This window comes from Pseudorasbora parva, chromosome 18 (genome assembly GCF_024679245.1).
Source record: "Pseudorasbora parva isolate DD20220531a chromosome 18, ASM2467924v1, whole genome shotgun sequence".
Classification (NCBI taxonomy): domain Eukaryota; kingdom Metazoa; phylum Chordata; class Actinopteri; order Cypriniformes; family Gobionidae; genus Pseudorasbora; species Pseudorasbora parva.
Genome location: NC_090189.1, coordinates 7,787,106 through 7,803,473, shown reverse-complemented (window position 1 = coordinate 7,803,473; position 16,368 = coordinate 7,787,106). Strand labels below are relative to the sequence as shown.

Here is a 16,368-nt window from a genome sequence, read left to right as displayed (position 1 = left end):
GGATTTTTTAAATTTAGATTATGTCTCTCACAGTTGACATGTACCTATGATGACAATTTCAGACCCCTCCATGATTTCTAAGTGGGAGAACTTGCAAAATAGCAGGGTGTTCAAATACTTATTTTCCTCATATGTGTTGCAGCAGTGTGGGTGGGCAGTTGACAGATGTGGGTATATTGCATTAAACGTTTGGATTTCCAATCAAACACTCTCTGAGAAACCCAAGGAAACACTTAATGTCCAACCGTCCCCACTCTCCCCCTACAAAAGATGATCTGCTGCCACCTGCTGAGAAATAATGCTAATATAATGTCCTTTTACAATTTATTCAAAATGTCCAAAAAAACATTTTGCAGCAGTTCTAAAAGGGGAAAGAAACAAGTAGCAAGGCCAGAGTAAATTGTGTTGCAATTAACATACATTTATCAGTGTAGCAATTTATCAATGTTTTACAATTCTTCTCCTACCGACTCTCTTATTTACTTTGCACAAAGATGTAACGGAAACCTGTTGATTGAATCTTTCAGTGATCAACATGAGCAAATTGCCCTATGCCCTCCTATAACTATTACCAGCAAAAAAAGAAAAAGAAAAAAAAAGACAGACAAAGGTGCGGTGATGACTGCGGTAGGCATGTCATTACCATTATATTGCAATGATGTGGTTATTGTCACACATCTAATTGCACATTTTTTTTTTTTTAGGTTATGTTACCATGATAATGGAACGTAACATATGACCATAGCTTTGTAAATACACAATATATATGTAATGTAAGGATATGCAAATGTTTTTTTTTTTGTGCCATTTCAGAAATATTATATAACAAAATATACTATTTTGTTATTAATAAATAATAATAATAATAATAATAATAATAATAATAATAACAATAATATAATGTAAATAAATAATAACTGATGGATACCAATGATAATAATGAACAAATCCATCAATGATCAACCATTTGCATTGTTTTATTGTGACAAATAGGCCAAGGTTATTTAATTAAATTAAAATATACTTTTTATTTAACATGTACGGAAAGATATCATCATGGACTTCATAGAAAGTGTTGTATTACATACACTGTAAAAAATATAAAATTTTTGAGTTCATTAAAATGTAAATTTTGAGTTAATACAATGAACATTTTTTGAGATTCGACAACCTTTATTAAAATATTATTAAAAGATTTTGTGAGCATATTGGGTAATTGTGCGTTATTTCTGATGACACAGTGAAACATGCCAAATAGTGCTATTTTCATGATTTATCATTTTTTTTATGTGGTTCAGATACAAAAATATTTTGAGTTTCTATTTACTAAACAGATCTCCTGCATTGTATCAACTCAAATTTTTTATTTCAATAAACTCAACATTTTAAGGCAACCAGGTTACTTACTTTTTTAAGTTAAACCAACAAAAAACAACAATTTTTTTTTACAGTGTACAATCTATAGTATAATAATGATTCATTTGTTAAATATGACCACAGGAACAAGGTAATTGTATTAGTATTTTATAAATTGTCACAGAATTTTACAGCAAAAACGAACCACATCAGGAAAAACGATTTACAGCCAAAACAAACCGCAAGCAAATAAAGTACAGAGAAAATGCAAGCTATATATTCAGTAGAGCGTGTCTCATTGTAGAATGAGAAGAGCCGCTGGATTCAGTGCAGCAGGAAGTAGGAGAGCAGAGAACAGCAGAGGAACAGGAAGCTCTGAGTGACGCTCTGAGCACCGTTACACAGGTTCCCCTCACAGCAGGAGATGCTCTCAACATTTTTAATCAATGTTGTGTCATTACAAATAGATTTAGACACACAGCCTTTTAAAACAACTGACTGGTTTTCAATAGTCCCTGATGAAAAGAAAGAGAACAAATATTGATTCAGTGTAAGCTGTACATTAGCATTTGTGATCTGTAAAGTTTAAACCTAAGAGAGTTAAAAAGATCATGACTTTACTCTTCTTCCTCTTTTTTCCAGATTCTCACCTGTTGCTTTAATGCAGCGATCTTCAATCCCTGAGCATCCCATTGTTTTTGAGCAGCTCTGTCCATCACAATAGTAGCATTTCTTCCCAGTTAGGCCAGGGTCTGCAGAAAGAAAACATGTAATCTTTTTTTTTCTTTTTTTCTATACAAAATATCTAATGAAACAACACTCTTTAAGCAGCTCTATTCAATCAGATCAAGACAGACAAGCTGCACCCTGCACTTTATTTTCTGATTGAATGTTATTTGTAAGTAAAATGAGTGTTGACTTCATAGAAGTTATTTGCACATGATCATTGAAGTACAATACCTGGAGCATCTTGGGCATTACACAGATTTGTGTTACAGCAGGAAGTAGTTGTCCTTGTAATGCCGATGTTCATGGACATACTTAGACAGTCAGCAGTGCAAGCTTTGTACTTCGAAATAGAACTAATTTCACCTAAAAATTATACAGAAAAGACCAAATAAAACAGCAAAATTGATTCATAAATGTATTTTCTTTTAAATACAAATCATGACAATCTGAGAAAAAAACTCATTAAATACCAGGAATATATGTTGAATATTTTGTGGTTGTAAATTCTGCCAGAAAAGCAAGTAATTAATAGCAGCATCTCATCAGTCAAACAGAACAGTTTTCCAGTCGTATTGGACTTACCAACTTGTGTCACTATTGAACTCTCGCACTGAGAAAATCCACTGGGACATGTTGTTACCGTTTGATTTGCACAAGAACCCGTCAAACTCATGCACTCATAACAGTCGAGAGAGTGTCCTTTAGTAATAAAACAGAGACAGTGAAAGAGAGAACCATTGACCCAATGAAAAAGAGAAACATCACAAATACTATTTGTCTTTATACCTGCAGTGAAGAGAACGAAGAGAAGAAAAACTGAGATTTGCAGATCCATCTTTGATCAGGAGGTGAATGAAATAACGTGCCTGTCTCAGTGCTCGTCTTATAGCTTATCAAAAGGGGAGGATCTTCATGTGAAAATGAAAAAAGAAAAGAAAAGAAGTATAACCTTCAGCTTATTTACTGGACAGTTAATGATAAATTACAGTTTAATATGGAAACTACAATTACAATGTGTACTATAGGTCTACTTAAACTTCTAACTAACCTTCTTAAAGTGATAGTTGACCCAAAAATGAAGATCGTGTCATCATTCACTCATGTCATTCAAAGCCTGTATGACTGACTTTCTTCAGTGAAACACAAAAGAAGATTTTGAAAAATATGTGTATATTCATACAATGAATGCCAGTGTGCTTCAATGTTGTTCAGACCCAAACATTCTTTGAAATATATTATTTTGTTCTCCAGAAGAATGAAAATCACACATACCTATGTTTTTAGATTTAGGTGTTACCTTCAGTTGTGAGTGTGTTAAGTTATTGAGAAACCAAGTCAACACTAATTCTATGATCATTTCCCTTAAATCTACTTTATTGTTTTAACATTATAAAGGATCACAATAAGTGAGGTTTTCTGGTACACATACACACTGTGGGACATGTAGCAACCTGTTTAAACAAAACCATAAGTTCTCTGAAATCAATAAGATCTGTGACATCCTGAAAGAGCCTTTAATAACCACAATACAGAGGAAGTTTCATAATTTCCATCACAATCTTAACCACATGACTAAGCGTGACAAGTAATAATCTCTTGATGGAAATATTAAATGAATATGATTTTTGTTGTTGTTGTTTTTTTGCCCAAAAACATTACAAATATAATATCCATTGATTTTCCAAACTGCTTGTCTGATGTATCATAATAGGGATGCTGTAAAATGTGAGGTAAAATATATTTCTCTCATTTGTCATTTTATTTTAGGCTTTTAACATAAAATGCAAGGAGTACAAAAGCAAGAACAATAGCAAATAACAGATAACATCAAAAAACACAGTTTGAAATCGACAATGTTTGGCTCAAAAGAATGTATTCCCTCCCTCCATTTGTATAACTGTACAGGTCCTTCTAAAAAAATTAGCATATTGTGATGAAGTTCATTATTTTCCATAATGTAATGATACAAATTAAACTTTCATGTATTTTAGATTCATTGCACACCAACTGAAATATTTCAGGTCTTTTATTGTTTTAATACTGATGATTTTAGCATACAGCTCATGAAAACCCAAAATTCCTGTCTCAAAAAATTAGCATATCATGAAAAGTTTCTCTAAACGAGCTATTAACCTAATCATCTGAATTAACTAATTAACTCTAAACACCTGCAAAAGATTCCTGAGGCTTTTAAAAACTCCCAGCCTGGTTCATTACTCAAAACCGCAATCATGTTGTCCAGAAGGCCATCATTGACAGCCTCAAGCGAGAGGGGAAGACACAGAAAGACATTTCTGAACGAATAGGCTGTTCCCAGAGTGCTGTATCAAGGCACCTCAGTGGGAAGTCTGTGGGAAGGAAAAAGTGGGGCAAAAAACGCTGCACAACGAGAAGAGGTGACCGGACCCTGAGGAAGATTGTGGAGAAGGACCGATTCCAGACCTTGGGGGACCTGCGGAAGCAGTGGACTGAGTCTGGAGTAGAAACATCCAGAGCCACCGTGCACAGGCGTGTGCAGGAAATGGGCTGCAGGTGCCGCATTCCCCAGGTCAAGCCACTTTGGTCTACAGAGAAGCAGCACTGGACTGTAGCTCAGTGGTCCAAAGTACTTTTTTCGGATGAAAACTAATTTTGCATGTCATTCGGAAATCAAGGTGCCAGAGTCTGGAGGAGGTCTGGGGAGAAGGAAATGCCAAAATGCCTGAAGTCCAGTGTCAAGTACCCACAGTCAGTGATGGTCTGGGGTGCCATGTCAGCTGCTGGTGTTGGTCCACTGTGTTTTATCAAGAGCAGGGTCAATGCAGCTGCTATCAGGAGATTTTGGAGCACTTCATGCTTCCATCTGCTGAAAAGCTTTATGGAGATGAAGATTTGGTTTTTCAGCACGACCTGGCACCTGCTCACAGTGCCAAAACCACTGGTAAATGGTTTACTGGTATTACTGTGCTCAGTTGGCCTGCCAACTCTCCTGACCTGAACCCCATAGAGAATCTTTGGGATATTGTGAAGAGAAAGTTGAGAGACGCAAGACCCAACACTCTGGATGAGCTTAAGGCCGCTATCGAAGCATCCTGGGCCTCCATAACACCTCAGCAGTGCCACAGGCTGATCGCCTCCATGCCACGCCGCATTGAAGCAGTCATTTCTGCAAAAGGATTCCCGACCAAGTATTGAGTGCATAACTGAACATAATTATTTGAAGGTTGACTTTTTTTGTATTAAAAACACTTTTCTTTTATTGGTCGGATGAAATATGCTAATTTTTTGAGGGACCATTTTTTTTTTTTTTTTTTTCTAATTTTGGGTTTTCATGAGCTGTATGCCAAAATCATCAGCTTTAAAATAATAAAAGACCTGAAATATTTCAGTTGGTGTGCAATGAATCTAAAATATATGAAAGTTTAATTTTTATCATTACATTATGGAAAATAATGAACTTTATCCCAAAATGCTAATTTTTTGAGAAGGACCTGTATATACTAAAACATTTAATTCGGCCAAGTTTTGAAGCTTAAGGGGAGTCCAAATATTTACATTTTCAGAGAATTATTATTATTTGCAAGGATCATATGCAGCAATAATGTTTTTCTCTTCATTAAATGTTGTAAAATAATTTGTGTAAAACGAAAGTGTTTTGTAGTGATAAAACAATGAAAACTTTCCATTTTTCAAGTCTTAGTATTAGGCTTTACTGTAGAAAAAGTGAGTCATATATGTTGATGAAATTAAATTTGCAGTTAACTTTAATACAAGCAAAATATATGGGTCTAGATTGTACTTTTACATTTTTGATACATCAAAATATAACCACCTAACCTTAATTTTTTACCCAGATGTGTACTAGAAAATTTGTACAGTTGGTGTTCCTCCAAGAACAGGTTTTGGAAACACTGCTTTAAAGGGGTACTTCAGCGCTGGGAAGATGAATCTGTATTTAAACTGGGCCATTAATGTAGTAGAAATGTGAAATTACTTTTGAATTTGGTGCTTTCTAGACTGAGAAAAGGCAGAAAATGTATTTTTGTCTCATAGGGATAAAAGACTACAATTCCCAGAATGCTTTACTGGCCTGTGAGGCCACTCCCAAAGCCACCAACTGGATTACTGTGACTGAGTTAGAGTACAGACTCTACAATTAAAAACTGAACGTGTCTATTCAATATAATGATCGAGTCGTCGCGTGAGTCTCACACCACTAACTCAGATTAGGAGTCAGATTACATTTAACGTCATAAATGAGCTGAATGAGCTCTGATGAGAGCTGAGGTAATCGCGACTACACTCGCGACATACATTCACAACAAATATTCTTTGCTGGACCACTCAAGCTCCAAAAGGCACAGCTGGCAAAAAACTACTTACTTAAAGGGTTAGTTCACCCACAAATAAAAATTCAGTCATTAATTACTTACCCTCGTGTCGTTCGACACCCGCACGACCTCCGTTCATCTTCGGAACACAAATGAAGATATTTTAGTTGAAATCCGATGGCTCAGAAAGGCCTTCATTGACACCAATGTCATTTTCTCTCTAAAGACCCATTAAGGTGAATCACTACAGTGATTGTAAAATCATTTTATTAAGCGACCATAATTATTATTTAAAAAAAGATTTGTAAGGGAAAGCGGGGCACAACCTAACACTTTTTTGATTTTCTCATTTTGTGTAAATCTACTTATTATTTAAATTACTTTCACACATTCAAATATGTTGTCTTGTTTAATTAATACAAGTATACTTGAAACACACACACACACACACACACACACACACACACACACACACACACACACACACAAAAACTGGTTGGAAAAATGTACCTAAGAAATTTACCTTTGCTTTATATTAAATAAATGTTCAGTGATATTTTCCAGAGATTTCTGAAAGTTGGTGCAATTTTTTCTGTATATGTGACGATATGTAAATTGTTTTAGTTTTGTCAAGCTGGCATGTGTGGAAGTGTTTAAAACGAGTGTTTTACTAATAGTTGTGCCCCGCTCACCACTTTACTGGTATCGGTATCGGTGCCTCCCTAAATTTGACCATAACTGCATATAATTAAAGGTGCCCTAGAATGAGTTGAAACAATATGTTAAATTGTTCTCTGATATCTACATAGAGGGTATGTGGCTTATTTAAAGGGGGGGGGGTAAAACACTCAGTTTCACTCAATCTCATGTCAATCTTGAGTACCTATAGATTAGTATTGCATCCTTCATATCTCCGAAAAGTCTTTAGTTTTATTATATTTATAAAAGAAATATGGACTGTACTGAGTCTTTCCGAAAAAAACGAGCGCCTGGAGGCATATCGAGTGGGCGGAGCTAAAGAATGACGAGCACGCGCAGCTACTGCATGAGATCGTCTGAAAGCTGACATCCAGATTCAACTAATACAGATATGATCCAGAATCAGATCCGGAGGCTGAAATAAATTGAACAGGAAAAACAGCAACAGCAGGACGTCCGTCTCTGTGGTATGTACTGTATTTAGTGGCCTGTCAACATTTGTGTGTCTTTACTCGCAGTTTATGAGGACATGATTCGGTTTATGGACTATTGTATGCAACTAAACCTTAGCAGTAGCAAGCAAAACGGTTTTGCATGTCAGACTAGTGTAACGTTATACATAGAACAACAATGGAGTAACCGTTAGCGCATTTGAATGACGAAGCACGCTTTGTGAGAACGCTAGGTTTATGTTTGGGTGGTTTTACAATAATCAAACTGACACCTATAGTGGTCAGCTAAACAAATGTATTTAAGAACACCTTAGATCGCATGCTCCAATGATAAATTAACTAACGTTATACGCGATCGTGTTGTTTACTGATGTTTAACGTTACTTACGCGACGATAGCCAACAACACAGACATTTGAAGCAGTTTTACTCACCGCGCACAACCGTGAACCTTTATCATTGGGACCGCTCCGTCAAAAACACACTTCTTTGGTAACTGTTGATTTCGTGAAGTCCTGTGGCAGCAGTGACTGTGGAGATCGACGCGACTGAAGCGTGATGTGAAGCTTCCCGTCATTTCTGCGTTCAAATCGGTTCAAATGCAGCGCTGCCTTCCCGGAATGCTGTGCTGAAGCGTTGAAGTCGCTTGATGTCACGCATAGGAATAAAGTGAAGCGTGGCGCGACCATAGGGCGCGTCAGAAGTGTTGCTCAGAGTCGATCTGCACCTGAGAGAGTGTTTATGGGCGGCGTGCATTTCCTCTCTCGCTCTAGTCACGCGCGCGCACCCTACCGGGAGAAAAGCCCGTCCGGCCCATACAAGGACCTTCCGCTCTATTGACGTCAAGAGGACCCATACTCGAAAAAAACTCTCTGAAACTTGTGAGAAACCGGAAGGAGTATTTTTGACACAGAAATACTCCATCAAACGCCCAACATTAGTTTTTGAAACTTTGTCTATGTTTAGGATGGGAATCCAAGTCTTTAACAGTGTAAAAAGCTCAGTATGCATGAAACAGCAAGTCCCCCCCCCCCCCCCCCCAGGCAACAATTGTCCAGATACAGTTTTACAGGTCCATTTACAACCCTATAAATTGTCCCTAGGATGTAATGCTGTTTTTGCCTTATTTGGAAGAGTCATGAATATTAATGTTGAGCTCTGCTCTGATTGGCTTATTTCAGACCCTCACGGCACAACTGTTCAGCTGTTCAGCGAAGCGGCTCGTGAGTCCTGACCGTCCTGACTGAACACAGACTGACTGAATGACACTTTAAGCAGAAAATCTCAAATGGAGATTGCTTTCAGATCATCCGTACGCGAGAAAGAGCTTAATTGCGTGCTTGCGGTTGCCAGATATCGGAAGATGCCTTGTAAACCTGCAGTCTCGAAGATTCGGCTCCGTCAGTTCTGCCTGACAATAAACATGTTCGGACATATGCAAATGTTGGGGGAATGCATATAAATGATCCCCAACACTTGCGTCACGGTTGGCGTTATGTTGAGAAGCACTTATTTTTCTGTGGTGTTTTTGATTCACAAGATTTACATAAGAAGTAGAAGGCAATGATGTTTGAGACTCACAGTATGTGATGTCCATGTACTGAACTCTTATTATTTCACCATGGCAAGGTTAATTCAATGTTTCATTCTAGGGCACTTTTAAACTCTACTGTTTTTCAACATATGGGTTTTTTGCTCAGGTTTAAGCAAGAAAAAACGACTTAATCCTAACAAGGTGACATAATAGAGGGCACTTTTCTCTTTAAGAAGGTGGAAAAAAAGTTATTTAACACCAGCAAGATTTCTTGTATGAAGATTTTAAATGCAAAGGGAAAGGCATGCAAGTCAGCTGATTTTGTCAATTGTATAAGTTTAAAATTAAAATGTGTGTGAATTTAACATGCGAAAGTTATATGTTTGAAATATGTTGTTTAAATTTTGTGTGTTTAAACATGAATATGAAAGATTGCAGCCTATACGTTATACTATGTATGAAGAAATCATCATGACGGCAGCCTCCTTTTTAGAAAAGTCTGGATTTAGGGTAATTTGTATTAACTCCAGAAACCTTTTATGCAATATTACGTCTGTGGTTTTATGTATGTTGTGTTACTTCAAAATGTAGGCCTATCTGAAATGGATTTTCTCCAGAGCCATGTAATCTTATAATTTGATGTTTTTAGATTGTAAAGGGTTTTTTAAAATTTTAGAATAGACTATGAACTCGCGCTGCTTCACCGCAATGGGAACGCCTCTGCGTGATTGCGTCATGACGCACGTATGTAATCAGTCCAATAAAGAGACAGAACGTCATAGGCGAGCGACGTCATAGACCCGGAAACTATAAAGCATCCCAGCAAACACACGCCTCCAGCTTCTGTTGTCTTCAGAAGTGCTATGTGTAACGTTGCCTTTGTCAGATCTGTGTTTGTGTCTGAGTTCAGACTTTTTTGTTTTCATATAACAAGTTTGCAACACAAGATAGACACTAGGGCGAGTGAGCGAGCGAACAGCGTTACTGAAAGTGTGTTTCTTCTTGTTCTCGTTACTTCTCGAGTGGGGATAACACATTTTATGTTCGTTGGTTATTTAGGAGAACTGTATGCGCAGTCGGCTCTCGAGGAGGCGAGCCACATTAAAAATAACAGGACGTGATGAATTTTTTTTTTGCATGTGCATGTTCAATTACAGACACTGTATTTCTTATTCCATGTGTTCTTCGTCATTATTATTGCAATTAATAAACCTGTTTATTGGCAAAATTTGGGACGTGCATTAAAATATAGCCCAAATGGAACACTAAAAGTCAACCGTTGATGGTTTTATGTCCATGTACAGCGAGTAGGCTATAGAATGACAGCTAAGGTAATGGTTCCCCAGAAATGCCCAAGCTGGCTTGTCAAAAACTAGCAAACGGTAAATTGCCACCTCTCTTCTCTGCTGCCTAATTTGTTATCCAATCCCTCCCTCTAGTGGACAACATTAGTATTATGGCCTTCAGAATTATGAATGCTTAATTCTTATTACAGACATCTACCTTAGCCAATATACTTTTTGTTTTGTTTTTGTTTTTTTGCCCTCCGTCGATGAAGGAAATGTGGTGTTTGTGGCCCGAACTGGGCTAGTTAGTGCCTTTAAAGGGTATGTGAGCCCTGTGCTGGAAAATGCAGCTCCTGTTTGGCACACTTATTTGACTGCAAATCAAGTTACAAGACTAGAAAGTTGGTAGAATTAGGTTTTTAAACTCATACATGGACAAAAGTTGTCTAAGTTTATTGTATGCCCTCAATATTCTTGAACTGAAGGCATCTCTTGCAGAGAGACAAACTAAACTGTCTTACCTTTGCCAGAAAGGTATACGAGTCTAGTTTCAGAGTCTGGCTAGACCCCCTCGTGGAGAGCTTACAGACTGTCAGATGGGGCTGAATGATTATGACAAAAATCATAATTGTTAATTCTTCCCTTAATTTGAATTGTGATTTATTAATTACAATTATCACTATTTACATTAAAGCTCTTCAAAACAGCATTCATACCATTGTTTGAAGCAACTGCATGCCGTATTTTTATTTAAAAATAAAAAAGCAAGCTGAAGACACTTTCTGAAAAACTTGTATTACTTTTCTATAGCATTAAGCCTCGTGTCAACTATACATTGGTTCAGTTACTTTAAAAAAACAAAAAACAACAAAAAAAAAATTTGTAAAACAGTAGTCCTACTTATAGGAATTAACCTCCAGGGTGGTTCCCTGAGAAATAAATGTCCCCCTAGTACCATTTTCCTGGTTGCATTTGCACCGCCAGTAGGTATGAATCTGCGCTTGTTGTTTTGACAGGGCTGAGAACACCAGAGCTGCCTGAAAACACAGCGCCATTAGCTTACAATCTTTTTAACAGTCCTGTCTAAGATATTATTAGATAGAACTGTTATACAAAAAAAGACATTATAGGAAAAGGTATTAGCATTTGCCGTGTGGTTGATGTCCAATGTGACTAAGCAGAAACATGTTTCGCTTGGTTCCTTAAAAGTTGCGTTGAATTTTCTCCTTAGCATAAAGGTTAAGAGGTCCATCCATCTCTGTTTTCCATGTTTGTGGAGTTAAAGCTAATGATGTAATTTTTCCGTCCGCTAGAGGGCGCCTATTGAAAATAAAGGCATAGATTGATGACGCCAAGTTTAAGCTCAGAATCTTGGGATATTTGGTCTTCATCTCACAGCTGGTGCAAAAGAATCGGGATAGACTCGGCCAGAAGTCATGTTCATGCGATTATTAACATTACTGTAGTATGAAGCAGAGAAGGACCGAGTGTTGTGGAGCTGAGCAAGGCCATTGGATCGATTGTTAATAAGATGAAGCAACACACGCCTTGCGAGCAGCAGGACTTTTATTATGCCACATGTGCCATTTCCGCTTTTCTGGTCATGAGTATGAGGTAACACAGCACTGTTTATCATATTAGATATACATTTAAGTGTGTTTAAAATTATGATGTTACTCTGTGCGTTTGCTCTGCGGCTGCTGTGACACTTGTTGCACACTGCTAAGAGTAAAGCGCTTCTGGAAACCGAGGGTGACACAATTGACAGGCGACTCTCAGACGTCCCAGTTCATTAGTTAAAATAGCAATTTTCTCACAATTTACAAATAGTTGGAAACATTTTCGATATTGTAAGAACTCAACTGAACAAAATGTATAACACTTGCCTGGTGGTTTTTGGATATTTTACTGCAAAAATACTACAGAGTGCACCTTTAATATATAGGCTGTGTACATGGCTTTTTAAAAATGGAGGGTTTCGCATGCGTTCGACCAGTCAGCATACACGTCACATCACTGGTAGTTCCCACTGTTAGTTCCTATTCTGAAGTAGTCATGAATTACCTCTCAAAACGTAATAAGCACGCAGAGTAATGTAAGTACCCCCTCCTCAAACTGAGAGATACCAAAGATCACACATTCCTTATTTGTGCAGACTTCTTAATGATCAAAGATAATGAAATTATCTTTGTGGGATTGTTATTTTTTTAGTAATTGTTTTCATTTCCATTATTTTATCTACTTTAAATTTAATTTCTTTAAGTGAACCTGCGATAATGCTGATTTTTAATAATAATAATAACTGTTAATATAATCCCGCAATACAGACACAAGCAGCAACAGAAAATCTTATAACAGTCTTGTTATAACCTACTAAAATACGTGTACTTTTATATTAAAGTTGTTCATTTACCAAAATGTATGTTTAAAGTGAGAGTTACTCCAAAGTTTTACCAGCTCGGTAATCAGTGAAACCTCAAACTCAAATGTTTATAGCAGAATGATACCATAAAGGATTTCAGGTGATGATAGTACAAAGAAATACGAGCTCTATTTAATACAGCCTGTTTTATTGTATAATGAGAAGAGCTGCTGGATTCAGTGCAGCAGGAAGTAGGAGAGCAGAGAACAGCAGAGGAACAGGAAGCTCTGAGTGACGCACCGTTACACACGATGCTCGGTGTCACTCTTAACACTGTCATAGCTCTGGGTGACGCTCTGAGCACCGTTACACACGAGGCTCGGTGTCAATCTTAACACTGTCATAGCTCTGGGTGACGCTCTGAGCACCGTTACACACGATGCTCGGTGTCACTCTTAACACTGTCATAGCTCTGGGTGACGCTCTGAGCACCGTTACACACGATGCTCGGTGTCACTCTTAACACTGTCATAGCTCTGGGTGACGCTTTGAGCACCGTTACACACGAGGCTCGGTGTCAATCTTAACACTGTCATAGCTCTGGGTGACGCTCTGGATGAAGCTCTCGGTGAAGCTCTGGCCCTTATCCCCGTTACACAGGTTCCCCTCACAACATGAGACGCCCTCAATATTAGTTGCAACATCACATATAGATTTAGAGATGCAGCCTTTCACAACCATTGACTTGCCTCCAAAAGTCCCTGATGAAAGGAAAAGAAAGAAAGTTTTAGTCAGTCTGAGTCACATATATGTGAATCGTATCATTGGTAATAAAACCCATTAATGATGAGAGATATACAAATGCTGACTTCATTCTTCTTCCTTTTAGCAGATTCTCACCTCTATCTGTAATGCAGCGGTCTTCAGTCCCTGAACAGCTCAGTATGTTCGAGCAGCTCTTCTCATCACAATAGTAACATGTCTTTCCATTCGGGACCATATTTCTGGGATCTACAGGAGGGAAACAAGTGTACTTTTATTTGATTTCCTCTAATATAAAAATCCTCCTTTTTTTCCCTCCCCATTAATTTCTAATTGAATCAACCTGGAGGTAAAATGAATGTTGACTTTACAGAAGATAGTCTTTTGCACTTAGTCAGTAAAAGAACAATACCTGGAGCATCGTTGATGTTACAAAAGTAAGAGTCACAGCAGGAAGAAGACGTCTTTACCACACCGAGGTTCATGGACCCACTTTGACAGTCAACTGCACAACCTTTAACCTTCACTTTGGAATTAATGTAACCTGAAAACAAATGATACAAGAGAGCAGTTCAACGGCACAATATTTTGATGAAAAATGTATTTATAAATGTGTCGAAAAAGCAGTGAGAGTAAAAGAAGTGTTTTTCGGATAAAGTCGCATGGATGATTTTTATCTCGCATTACAAAGCTGAGAAAATTTAGTGAAAAGACAATTTTGTAGTTTTCTATTTTTGTTACTGCAACAATCTGAAGGAAAACCTAATTCAATATCAGAAATTCATATTCTGTGATTGAAATCCTAAATTCCCCCAGGTGAATGAGTAGTGGTCTCGCAGTGAGATATATTTCTACTATTGCAGCTCCAGTAGATTATAGAAGCATCTCCAGTCAAAAATAACAGTACATATCAATGCATCATACTGGACTTACCAATCTGTGTCACCACGGTTGAACTCTTGCACTTGTAAGCGTAAATGGGACATTTCACGAGTTTTTCTGTACAAGAATCCGTGAGGCACTCGTAACAGTAGAGAGAGTGTCCTTTAGTAATAATAATAGAGTCAGCAAGAAAGTAATGCATCAAATGATCGGTATTTTTAAGTACAATTATAAAAAGCCATTTCTACCTGCAGTGAAGAGAACAAAGAGGAGAAAAACTGAGACTTGCAGATACATCTTTGATCAGGAGGTGAATGAAATAACATGTTAACGCTCGTTTTATAGCTTATCGAAAGGGGAGGGTCTTCATGACAGTTTAACAGGAAGACAATGACATAATTAAACAAGCAGATACTTTATTAAATAGGGATTTAAGATTGCAGAATTGTACTTGTCAGTTAATGTCGAAAGGAAGTTTAATACATGATATCAGTCTTTCTATTTGTAAAAGTTTTTTTTAAGTCTTTTTTTAGGCCAACCTGTTAACAATTAAACATAAATTATAGCATTTACCATGAGAGAATTAAGATTTTTAATGATTCTGAGTGCGCTATCCCTTTAACCCAACTGTTCTTAAAGGGGGGGTGAAACACTCAGTTTCAGTCAGTGTCATGTCAATCTTGAGTACCTATAGAGTAGCATTGCATCCTGCATATCTCCGAAAAGTCTTTTTTTTTTTTTATAATTATATAAGAAAGATGCGCTGTTCCGAGTCTTTCCGAAAAAAGCCGAGCGGATGGGGGCGTGTCGTGTGAGCGGAGCTAAATAATGACGTGTGCTCGCTGCTGCTATTGTGTTGAGTCGAGTGCGTCGTAAAGCTGTGTCATCCCTAACAGCGGGAAAAAACTTAACAAAATAAAAATATGGCTTTTAATCAGATACAGCCATACATCTATGATCCGGAATCAGACCCAGAGGCTGCAGTTGAACAGGAGCAGCAGCAAAAACGACTAGAGCAGGACGTCTCTATGTGGTACAAGTTATACACTAACTATATAATATGCTTAGCGGCTTTTGTTATTTACATATTTATACTTGAATTATATCGTCGTATTTTTGTCTTTGAAGGTGTACATGTGGGAAGTGCAGTTGTGCACGTGTGTTTGTGTGTTTACGCGTGGTTTGTGTAGACAATTGTAACGTTAGTAAGCGGACTGGTTTTGCACGGCAGGCTAAGTTAGTGTTTACATAGAAAGACACGGAATAGTAGCGCATTTGAAAAAAGAAGCGCGCTTATTTAGTTCAACATATTTCCCCACTCTTTGTGTATTGTTGTTTGGAGTGCTTTTACAATACACAAACATAAAGTTACACATATAGTGGCCAGCTAAACAAATGTACACGCACTACACATCGCATGCTCCATTGATCAATTTCTATATATAGTAATATATATAGTAACTATACGTGATCATGTTTGGGCTACTTGATGAGCATAGGCAAAAACACAGACATTTGAAGCAGTCTCACTCACCGCCCGCGGTTCTAACGTTGGGACCTTTATCGTTGGGACTGCTCCATCCTTCAGCATTAGGCGATCGGAAAATCCGGCGTCGAGCTGGGCCTTGTTTATGAAACAGTCGGCACCGAAATGCAGCGAACAGATATAAACATTCGCGCAACTCAGTTGCTGATCCGGAAAAGCAAATTACATCCACTGTTGCCTTAACGCGGGGTTTTGGGGAATCTGTGCAGGACTGTCTTGGTCTGGCAACCAAAAACGCACATTTTTGGTGACATTGGTAATTGTGCACATCACCTGTGCAACGCATCCTACAAGCCAGCGCTTTGATGGGCGTAGCCTGTTGCTTTCGCTCTCTCTCTCTCTCTCTCTCTCTCTCTCTCTCTCTCTCTCTCTCTCTCTCTCTCTCTCTCTCTCACGCTCTTCCGGTAGAATTGCCCGTACAAGGAAATTCCGCCCCCATTAACGTCAAGTG

At 37.8% G+C, this 16,368-nt stretch overlaps 2 protein-coding genes across 3 annotated transcripts; both read right to left on the bottom strand.

Annotated features, from left to right (window-relative positions):
* Nucleotides 1-1,555: 1,555 nt before the first annotated feature.
* LOC137046789 (ly6/PLAUR domain-containing protein 2-like) lies at nucleotides 1,556-2,920 on the bottom strand. The gene is made up of 5 exons (XM_067424190.1): nucleotides 2,872-2,920; nucleotides 2,668-2,784; nucleotides 2,317-2,448; nucleotides 2,007-2,108; nucleotides 1,556-1,871 (listed from the first exon to the last, which is right to left on the bottom strand). Exons 1-5 carry the CDS (start codon nucleotides 2,918-2,920, stop codon nucleotides 1,681-1,683), a joined length of 591 nt encoding a protein of 196 aa, XP_067280291.1. The 3' UTR covers nucleotides 1,556-1,680.
* On the bottom strand, nucleotides 1,659-14,714 carry LOC137046788 (uncharacterized). Of its 2 annotated transcripts, XM_067424189.1 has the most exons (6): nucleotides 14,620-14,714; nucleotides 14,423-14,533; nucleotides 13,902-14,033; nucleotides 13,628-13,738; nucleotides 13,282-13,488; nucleotides 1,659-1,742 (listed from the first exon to the last, which is right to left on the bottom strand). In XM_067424189.1, the coding sequence occupies exons 1-5, from the start codon at nucleotides 14,666-14,668 to the stop codon at nucleotides 13,286-13,288; spliced, it is 606 nt and encodes a 201-aa protein (XP_067280290.1). In that variant the 5' UTR covers nucleotides 14,669-14,714; the 3' UTR covers nucleotides 1,659-1,742; nucleotides 13,282-13,285. The 2 variants fall into 2 exon arrangements, with proteins under 2 accessions (XP_067280290.1, XP_067280289.1); XM_067424188.1 differs by lacking the exon at nucleotides 1,659-1,742 and having other exon boundaries at nucleotides 13,202-13,488.
* Nucleotides 14,715-16,368: the final 1,654 nt, after the last annotated feature.